General features: G+C 52.1%; 1 protein-coding gene across 4 annotated transcripts in view; it reads right to left on the bottom strand.

The window, feature by feature from the left end:
- Positions 1-3,576: 3,576 nt before the first annotated feature.
- add3 (adducin 3) overlaps positions 3,577-10,986 on the bottom strand; it is a 59,791-nt gene continuing 52,381 nt past the window's right edge. For 2 of the 4 annotated variants that reach the window (XM_031905003.1, XM_031905004.1), the window contains 4 exons: positions 9,811-9,897; positions 9,147-9,249; positions 8,810-8,893; positions 3,577-7,691 (listed from right to left, as the gene is read on the bottom strand). In XM_031905003.1, the coding sequence (XP_031760863.1) occupies positions 7,417-7,691; positions 8,810-8,893; positions 9,147-9,249; positions 9,811-9,897 (549 nt within the window). In that variant the 3' untranslated portion in view covers positions 3,577-7,416. 4 annotated transcript variants of the gene reach the window in all.

The raw sequence follows: 10,986 nt of genomic DNA, 5'->3' as shown, positions 1-10,986 counted from the left end.
CTCATTCTCACTGGGTTTATAGTTATGTGTAACTGTCACTGTGTCTGTCCCTTCCCTTCCCTGCACTGCTGGTTCTGACTCCTGATACAACTCCCCAATATCCCATTCATTCCTCATTCTCACTGGGTTTATAGTTATGTGTAACTGTCACTGTGTCTGTCCCTTCCTGCACTGCTGGTTCTGACTCCTGATACAACTCCCCAATATCCATTCATTCCTCATTCTCACTGGGTTTATAGTTATGTGTAACTGTCACTGTGTCTGTCCCCTTCCCTGCACTGCTGGTTCTGACTCCTGATACAACTCCCCAATATCCATTCATCCCTCATTCTCACTGGGTTTATAGTTATGTGTAACTGTCACTGTGTCTGTCCCTTTCCCTTCCCTGCACTGCCTGGTTCTGACTCCTGATACAACTCCCCAATATCCATTCATCCCTCATTCTCACTGGGTTTATAGTTATGTGTAACTGTCACTGTCCCTTTCCCTTCCCTGCACTGCTGGTTCTGACTCCTGATACAACTCCCCAATATCCATTCATCCCTCATTCTCACTGGGTTTATAGTTATGTGTAACTGTCACTGTCCCTTTCCCTTCCCTGCACTGCTGGTTCTGACTCCTGATACAACTCCCCAATATCCATTCATTCCTCATTCTCACTGGGTTTATAGTTATGTGTAACTGTCACTGTGTCTGTCCCTTCCCTGCACTGCTGGTTCTGACTCCTGATACAACTCCCCAATATCCATTCATCCCTCATTCTCACTGGGTTTATAGTTATGTGTAACTGTCACTGTGTCTGTCCCTTTCCCTTCCCTGCACTGCTGGTTCTGACTCCTGATACAACTCCCCAATATCCATTCATCCCTCATTCTCACTGGGTTTATAGTTATGTGTAACTGTCACTGTCCCTTTCCCTTCCCTGCACTGCTGGTTCTGACTCCTGATACAACTCCCCAATATCCATTCATCCCTCATTCTCACTGGGTTTATAGTTATGTGTAACTGTCACTGTGTCTGTCCCTTTCCCTTCCCTGCACTGCTGGTTCTGACTCCTGATACAACTCCCCAATATCCATTCATTCCTCATTCTCACTGGGTTTATAGTTATGTGTAACTGTCACTGTGTCTGTCCCTTTCCCTTCCCTGCACTGCTGGTTCTGACTCCTGATACAACTCCCCAATATCCATTTATCCCTCATTCTCACTGGGTTTATAGTTATGTGACCCAATGATATGGAATGTAATAGGACCCTTAGAGTGTAAGCTCACTGGGGCAGGGGCTGATGGGAATGGGATAGGGACCTTAGAGTGTAAGCTCACTGGGGCAGGGGCTGATGGGAATGGGATAGGGACCTTAGATTGTAAGCTCACTGGGGCAGGGGCTGATGGGAATGGGATAGGGACCTTAGATTGTAAGCTCACTGGGGCAGGACTGATGGGAATGGGATAGGGACCTTAGATTGTAAGCTCACTGGGGCAGGGGCTGATGGGAATGGGATAGGGACCTTAGATTGTAAGCTCACTGGGGCAGGGACTGATGGGAATGGGATAGGGACCTTAGATTGTAAGCTCACTGGGGCAGGGACTGATGGGAATGGGATAGGGACCTTAGATTGTAAGCTCACTGGGGCAGGGGCTGATGGGAATGGGATAGGGACCTTAGAGTGTAAGCTCACTGGGGCAGGGACTGATGGGAATGGGATAGGGAGCTTAGAGTGTAAGCTCACTGGGGCAGGGGCTGATGGGAATGGGATAGGGTGATTAGAGTGTAAGCTCACTGGGGCAGGGGCTGATGGGAATGGGATAGGGACCTTAGATTGTAAGCTCACTGGGGCAGGGGCTGATGGGAATGGGATAGGGTGATTAGAGTGTAAGCTCACTGGGGCAGGGGCTGATGGGAATGGGATAGGGACCTTAGATTGTAAGCTCACTGGGGCAGGGGCTGATGGGAATGGGATAGGGACCTTAGATTGTAAGCTCACTGGGGCAGGGACTGATGGGAATGGGATAGGGACCTTAGATTGTAAGCTCACTGGGGCAGGGACTGATGGGAATGTGATAGGGACCTTAGATTGTAAGCTCACTGGGGCAGGGACTGATGGGAATGGGATAGGGTGATTAGAGTGTAAGCTCACTGGGGCAGGGGCTGATGGGAATGGGATAGGGTGATTAGAGTGTAAGCTCACTGGGGCAGGGGCTGATGGGAATGGGATAGGGTGATTAGAGTGTAAGCTCACTGGGGCAGGGGCTGATGGGAATGGGATAGGGTGATTAGAGTTGTAAGCTCACTGGGGCAGGGGCTGATGGGAATGGGATAGGGACCTTAGATTGTAAGCTCACTGGGGCAGGGGCTGATGGGAATGGGATAGGGCCCTTAGATTGTAAGCTCACTGGGGCAGGGGCTGATGGGAATGGGATAGGGTGATTAGAGTGTAAGCTCACTGGGGCAGGGGCTGATGGGAATGGGACCTTAGAGTGTAAGCTCACTGGGGCAGGGGCTGATGGGAATGGGATAGGGACCTTAGATTGTAAGCTCACTGGGGCAGGGACTGATGGGAATGGGATAGGGTGATTAGAGTGTAAGCTCACTGGGTCAGGGACTGATGGGAATGGGATAGGGACCTTAGATTGTAAGCTCACTGGGGCAGGGGCTGATGGGAATGGGATAGGGTGATTAGAGTGTAAGCTCACTGGGGCAGGGGCTGATGGGAATGGGATAGGGACCTTAGATTGTAAGCTCACTGGGGCAGGGGCTGATGGGAATGGGATAGGGACCTTAGATTGTAAGCTCACTGGGGCAGGGGCTGATGGGAATGGGATAGGGACCTTAGATTGTAAGCTCACTGGGGCAGGGGCTGATGGGAATGGGATAGGGTGATTAGAGTGTAAGCTCACTGGGTCAGGGGCTGATGGGAATGGGATAGGGACCTTAGATTGTAAGCTCACTGGGGCAGGGGCTGATGGGAATGGGATAGGGTGATTAGAGTGTAAGCTCACTGGGGCAGGGGCTGATGGGAATGGGATAGGGACCTTAGATTGTAAGCTCACTGGGGCAGGGACTGATGGGAATGGGATAGGGACCTTAGAGTGTAAGCTCACTGGGGCAGGGACTGATGGGAATGGGATAGGGTGATTAGAGTGTAAGCTCACTGGGTCAGGGACTGATGGGAATGGGATAGGGACCTTAGATTGTAAGCTCACTGGGGCAGGGGCTGATGGGAATGGGATAGGGTGATTAGAGTGTAAGCGCACTGGGTCAGGGGCTGATGGGAATGGGATAGGGACCTTAGATTGTAAGCTCACTGGGGCAGGGGCTGATGGGAATGGGATAGGGGCCTTAGACTGTAAGCTCACTGGGGCAGAGGCTGATGGGAATGGGATAGGGACCTTAGATTGTAAGCTCACTGGGGCAGGGGCTGATGGGAATGGGATAGGGACCTTAGATTGTAAGCTCACTGGGGCAGGGGCTGATGGGAATGGGATAGGGGCCTTAGATTGTAAGCTCACTGGGGCAGATGAATGCCGCTGGTGCCCATAAGTACATGTTCCCCGTATGAAAGAGAGAATTCGGGGCAAGATTAACTCTTTATTACAAAGTACAAAATCTGTAGGTAAAATAGTGTTTATTTGTGATTGCGGATGAATTAGCGACACGGCGAGTTGCAGTTGGTCGGTATTTCTGTGATGCTGGAGGGGGCGGGTCCCAGGTGGCTCATTCCTTCCGCCCAAGCGAATACACAGGGAGGGAACAGCCTTATGGGGGGATCTATAGAGTGGGGGCCCCCAGACTCGGGCCCCTGCCCCCCGGTGCCACACAGACTGCGGTTATGGGGTAGGGAACAGCCTTATGGGGGGATCTATAGAGTGGGGGCCCCCAGACTCGGGCCCCTGCCCCCCGGTGCCACACAGACTGCAGTTATGGGGTAGGGAACAGCCTTATGGGGGGATCTATAGAGTGGGGGCCCCCAGACTCGGGCCCCTGCCCCCCGGTGCCACACAGACTGCGGTTATGGGGTAGGGAACAGCCTTATGGGGGGATCTATAGAGTGGGGGCCCCCAGACTCGGGCCCCTGGCCCCCGGTGCCACACAGACTGCAGTTATAGGGTAGGGAACAGCCTTATGGGGGGGATCTATAGAGTGGGGGGCCCCCAGACTCGGGCCCCTGCCCCCCGGTGCCACACAGACTGCAGTTATAGGGTAGGGAACAGCCTTATGGGGGGGATCTATAGAGTGGGGGGCCCCAGACTCGGGCCCCTGCCCCCCGGTGCCACACAGGCTGCAGTTATGGGGTAGGGAACAGCCTTATGGGGGGATCTATAGAGTGGGGGGGCCCCCAGACTCGGGCCCCTGCCCCCCGGTGCCACACAGACACATCTCTGGGCATAAAACACTTTCCCAGTAACTTGGGCCCCGTGGAACCATGGGAAATCTCCCATAGTGCAGCGAAGGGATTACAACTCCCGGCACCCTTACTGGGAGGGGGAAATTCAGTAAATCTGCCCCGGCAGTGGCCCCTGGGGCAGTTCCAGTTAGGGCAGAACATAGATCTTTCCTAAAGGAAAGGGTGTGGGGCCCATTACCCACAAGGCTTTGCCCAGGAAACACTCTCAATTCTGTCCCTCAGGGACTTACACTTTCCTGCTTATTTAAACAAACCCCTCCTTTCTATTAAACTAGCCCCGCCCACAGGGTTTCCTGAGGGTAGGACTGTGCCTGTGCTCCTCCCTGACTCCACCCCCCTGGTGTCACATGGGAAGCAATTGGGTATGGCGCCCCCTGCAGGTACTGCCGACACCCATCCCACCCAAGTTGCTGGGGCACACAGGGCACTAATGGGGCACAAATGACAATACAAAGGGGCATTTATTTCACACCGAGGCTGGGCGCAGGGTACTGCCCGGGTAACACTGCCATCCTGGCAGGAATCTTTGGTTCAGTTAAACATTCTTTTTTATATTTATTTGCCCCCATCCCTGACGCCCCCCCTTGCCCCAGGTAGTGGCTCCACCCACCATGTGCAATCAGCCCTTAGTGGGGCATCTATGGAGAATAGATTAGGAAGAGGCAGCCAATAGGGGGCAGTGTGTGTAGCACCCAGTGCTATAAGCCTCTCTCCCATTCATACAATACATCTGAGCAGCAGCAACATCCTGCTTACTGATTGGCTCTTTCCTTTTAATCAAACGGCCAATCATAATCACCTCCCTCCCCCAGCATTAACCGCCATTCCTACCCCTGCAAACCCAACTGAACCGCCAGGAAACCCCTCATCCCAAACTACTGCCAATCTCTGTGGGGTCAAGGCCAGGGTGCGAGAGACTACATTTCCCAGCATCCTCATAGAGGAACGGGTTACCCTCACTGACTGAGTAGAAGGGCACTAAAGAACCCCAGGAAACAAACAGTATGGCAGCTCCCTGCCCAGTAATGCCATGCCTCCCCTACCCTGCCTGTGCCAGGCAAAACAAAATGGCGGCAGGCAGATCTCTCTCTATGAAGTCATTAGATTACCAGAATCCTGTGACCCCCCCCAGGAGCGGGGCCCCGGGGCCCACACCCAGAAGCTGATAGTGGAACTTTGGAACAAATAAAAGTGGCAATTATACATAGTGACCAATGGTCTGTCGGGCAATAGCTGTATGGGTGGGGCAGTGGGAGTGGCAGGGCAGCACTTAGCCTATTGGCCGAGGCAATACAGACCCTCCCCTGCTATTCATTGGTTCTAGGATTAAGGACTAACGAGTGAGGGGCATCCAATCAGTTCAACTTAATTCTGGAACCAATGAATAGCAGGGGAGGGTCTGTATTACCTTGTGTATCAACCAATAGGCTAAGAGCTGCCACTGCCCCTCCCACCGAGGTATGGCCGCTGCGGCACGGAGGCCCATTGGCCCATTATTTCCTCCTTTTGCCCCAAATACTCTCAGTAAGTGGAATTATGGGGCATTCGCTAGTGGGGAACCTCTTCTCCTACTTTTTCCTTTACCTTTGCTTTTAAAGGAGACATATCATACAAAATTAAGATTTTTAGGACACGCCCACCCCTCGTTAGAAACCCAGACAGGGACCTGAGAGGATCTATAGGGAGCCCCAATAAAGGGGCCATTGTTACAGATAGGGTTAATGCTTAGCAACCAGCACAGTGTATTATTCATAATTGCCATTTATCTAATATGTCTCCTTTAAAGGGGATATAAACCCAAATCTAAAATGTTTTCTAATGAAAGAGCATGGAACTCTGGGTAACTTCCCAATAGCCATTCATGCCTCATTGTAAGTGACAGCAGTGTCTGTACGTCCTTTGCTGTTTCTGCACTGTTGGTTCCGGCTACATGTACCACTAACACATTTCCCACAATGCTCTAGGCTCAGGCCTTGTTACAGTGGCGTATGGAGTCGGGGCCAGCAGTGCAGCGCAAGAGCCAGACAGACGCAATTATACAAACAAAGGAGTTTTTATTGTAAAACAAAAGCATGAATGAATGGGAGAATCACTGGCAACTCTATGGTATTTGCGGGTTTACTTCCCCTTTAAGCTGAAGAATAAAGGGCAAGTTCTAGCGGTGCGGGATATTTTGAGGCGTGGTGCCTTTTTTATGTGAATCAAGTTATAAAAGAAAACATAAAATAACTACCCCTCCCCCCGCCTCACATTAATAAATCTCCCAGCATTCACCTGGGGGGTGGGGGGGTGACATATTTGGCAATATATGTGGCCCTTAAATATAAAAACATGTCTCTTGGTGTTTTAACAACCAGCGTCCTTACCCCTAACAGCGACATAGGGTGGGGGGGGCCTCGGCGTCCGTCATTGTGACTCCCAGCACCCTCCCAGCTTCAGAGGAAAGTCACAGAGGATGCTGGGAGTCACAATGCTGGGGCCACAGAACCGACAGGGCAGCAGCAGTAACAGACTGTAGGGGTCCCACTTGGACAGAGACCCCCTTGGGTTGGTAGTGGGAGTGCACTTTATTAACTACCCCCCTTCTGGCTGCTCCTCAACTCCCAGCACCCTCTGTTGGAAAAGGGACTTAGGGGCCCCACAGGCAGCGCTGACCTTTGGCTAAAACTCTCTCTATAAAATAGACATATCCAGCTATAGAATATATATATATATATATATATAGGTGGGGAGGTGCCGCCCCCCCCGGGGTATCTGAGGGGTAACTGATAAAATGGGGCCACGCTCCTTCCTCGTCAGGAACCATTAAAGAGTCACTGGGAGCCCAATGCTGTAACCATGGGGGCCCCGTTGCCATAGAAAGGATTGGGACGGGCCCAATAATGCTGGTGTTCCAGGAAATGAAGCAGGTTTTACCAAATGCAGGAGCCCCCCCCCCCCCCCCCAACACTGGAGAAGGGGGTGAACCTGCTCCCCAAAATATAGTGGATGTGTCCCCCAGTGGCCCCAGTTAGGCCTCCAGCTTCTCCTTCTTTTTGTTCTTCTTGAGAAAGGATGGGGTGCGGAACTTCTTCTTCTTCTTGCTGGGAGACTTGGAGGGGGAGCCCTCGGGGGTTAACTCCCCTTCTATAATCTTGTCTGAGGGCCGCACTGTGATCTCCACCGTCTCCCCCACACTCAGCTGCCCCACCTGCACCGACAGCTCCTCCCGGTGCTCCCCGCTCTCCTTCCCATTCAGCACCACCGGGGGGGGCTCCAACTGCAGCATAAACTCCAACACATGCTCTGCAAGAGGCACAGACACCACTTACTCACAGGAAACAGCAAATAACCCCTCCCCTGAGGAGCACATTGCACATCAGGAAATACTCCCCACCCCTGAGAAGTACATTGCTCTGAATATAAGAAAATATTAGCAGGAAATGTTCCCACCCCTGAGGAGTATATTACATTTACTCAGAAATTATTATCAGGAAACAATCCCTCCCCTGAGGAGCACATTGCACTAAATATTAGGACATATAACCAGTTAATAATACCCCTGCTCTGTGCAATCTGCCCCTCGGGGGTGGGAGTATTTCCTGATATTTAGTGCAATCGGCTCCTCGGGGGAGGGATTGTTTCCTGATAATATTTTCTGACAGCAAGTGCAATCTGCTCCTCAGGGGTGGGATAATTTCCTGATATTATCAGGAAACAATCCCTCCCCTGAGGAGCAGATTGCACTAAATATCAGGAAATACTCCCACCCCTGAGGGGCAGATTGCACTAAATATCAGGAAATACTCCCACCCCTGAGGGGCAGATTGCACTTACGGTCAGAAAATATTATAAGGAAACAATCCCTCCTCTGAGAAGCAGATTGCACTTCATCTTATTACATATTACCAGTAATAAATACCCTTGTTGTAAGCAGGTTTCACCTAATATCAGAAAATACTCCCACCCCTGAGGAGTATATTACATTTACTCAGAAATTATTATCAGGAAACAATCCCTCCCCTGAAGAGCACAGTGCACTAACTATCAGGACATATTACGAGTTATTATCCCTGCTCTGAAGCAGATTGCATTTAATATCTGGAAATACTCCCACCCCTGAGGAGCAGATTACACTTACTGTCAGAAAATATTAATAGTAATTAATTAATTCCCCTGCTGTAAGCAGCTTTTCCCTAATATCAGTAAATACTCCCACCCCTGCAGAGCACACTGCACTCCCCCAAGGAACAGATAGAACAAAATGTTAGTAAATCCCCCACCTGCGCAGGGGGCAGATAAAGTAACTGCACTTGATCTATAACAGAGGCACAGAGTGTGCTCCTTACTGTGCTGCACTCACTGCACCCCAAGTTCTGTCTCAGGCCCCGCCTCCCCTCATCTCCCATTAGTGGCCCAATTACCTTTACTGGTTATTGGCGTCTGGGGTGGGGACTGAGGTGTTGCAATGGGCGCAGCATCCTCAGGGGTTAATTCAGGCTCAGCATCTGTGGGGTTAAGATGTGGGTTAGGCATGCAGAACTCCATGCAAAGGCTGCTGGGGGTAAGTGGCCCTGGGGGCCCTTCTATGCAACCAATGTCACTGCACAACTCCAGTGGGATGCTGGGAAATGGTGACAGGTGACTTCATGCACAGAGTGAGATGTTAGAGGTTTAATTGGCAGATAACAAGCAGGGGGGAAGGGGTGCGAGGAAAGGAAGGGGGTTGGTGGGAAGGGGTGCAAGGGGGTAACTGCTCACCTAGATTCTCCTTTCCCATTCCTTCCTTCTCCTCCTCCAGTAATTGGCTGAACGGGTTGGGAGGGAGCGGGGGGGCATTTTCGTCTTCTACGAAGTGATACGGCTGAAAAGGACAATGAAACAATGGGAAAGGGCCCCAAATCTGATCTAAACATGGCGAAGGGGGCAGTGCGGGCGCCACACATCCGCCTTTTCCCCACTAGATGGTGCTGTGTGATTAGCATTGCTGCTGGGGGGCTGCCGGGATAATGCTGCGGGGCTGCAAGAACATCATTGCTGACAGTTGTATAAGATTTAGCTGCACAGATACAATGTGGAACAGGGGGCGGGGCTATGGGACAGTACCCTAAGGGACTGTAGTACAAGAGCAGTCAGTGGAACAGGGGGCGGGGCTATGGGACAGTACCCTAAGGGACTGTCGTACAAGAGCAGTCAGTGGAACAGGGGGCGGGGCTATGCACCCAAAGGTACTGTAGTACTAGGGCAGTCAGTGGAACAGGGGGCGGGGCTATGCACCCAAAGGTACCGTAGTACTAGAGCAGTCAGTGGAACAGGGGGCGGGGCTATGGGGACATTACCCAAAGGTACTGTAGTACTAGAGCAGTCTGTGAGGGGCAGTTTATATAGGAAGAAGCATGGCGTGCCCCGGATCAGTATCACTTACAGGATTGGGCTTATCCACCACGATCCCAGACAGATATTGAGACTGGGGCCCGGCCGTCTTCAGGTCGAAGCGGTTCTGTTCCCGAATCTGCAAGGAGCATAAATGGTGTCACTTTCCTGCTTGGGCCCAACATGAGTTCCATGAATGAAGGGCACACGGAGTTCTGCCAACTGTGCCACTATAGCAACTGGCATGAACCTACATTCCGCACGTGGCAGCAGCTCCGTGGGCATCACACAAACCTGTGCCCAGAAACTGTTCCGTACTGGGTGGCAGAGCAACCAATGACTCGTCCCAACATTCTGCCAATCAGAACACAGGAGCCGCCTGTGGGGCAAGTGCCCCATTTACCCTCCCACCCTATGATGAATTGGATAATTAACTGATTACTCCGCCACACACAGACAGTACCATATGCACCCCCTTTCCTACCCCCCCCCCCCACACAGACAGTATGGTACCATATGCCACCCCCTTCCTACCCCCCCCCCCACAGAACAGTATGGTACCATATGCACCCCCTTTCCTACCCCCCCATATGCACACCTATGGTACCATATGCACCCCCTTTTCCTACCCCCCCCCCCCACACAGACAGTATGGTACCATATGCACCCCCTTTCCTACCCCCCCCCCCACACACAGACAGTATGGTACCATATGCACCCCCTTTCCTACCCCCCCCCACACCCACAGACAGTATGGTACCATATGCACCCCTTTCCTACCCCCCCCCCCACACAGACAGTATGGTACCATATGCACCCCCTTTCCTACCCCCCCCCCCCCAGACAGTATGTACCATATGCACCCCCTTTCCTACCCCCCCAGACAGTATGGTACCATATGCACCCCCCTTCCCTACCCCCCAGAGAGTATGGTACCATATGCACCCCCTTCCCTACCCCCCCAGAGAGGTATGGTACCATATGCACCCCCTTTCCTACCCCCCCAGACAGTATGGTACCATATGCACCCCCTTTCCTACCTCCCACACACAGACAGTATCGGTACCATATGCACCCCCTTTCCTACCCCCCCAGAGAGTATGGTACCATATGCACCCCCTTTCCTACCCCCACCACAGACAGTATGGTACCATATGCACCCCCTATCCTACCCCCACACACAGACGGTATGGTACCATATGCACCCCCTATCCTACCCCCCACACAC

The sequence above is a fragment of the Xenopus tropicalis genome, chromosome 7, assembly GCF_000004195.4.
Source record: "Xenopus tropicalis strain Nigerian chromosome 7, UCB_Xtro_10.0, whole genome shotgun sequence".
Classification (NCBI taxonomy): domain Eukaryota; kingdom Metazoa; phylum Chordata; class Amphibia; order Anura; family Pipidae; genus Xenopus; species Xenopus tropicalis.
The sequence above is the reverse complement of the archived record's forward strand: the minus strand, read 5'-3'. Positions and strand labels throughout refer to the sequence as shown.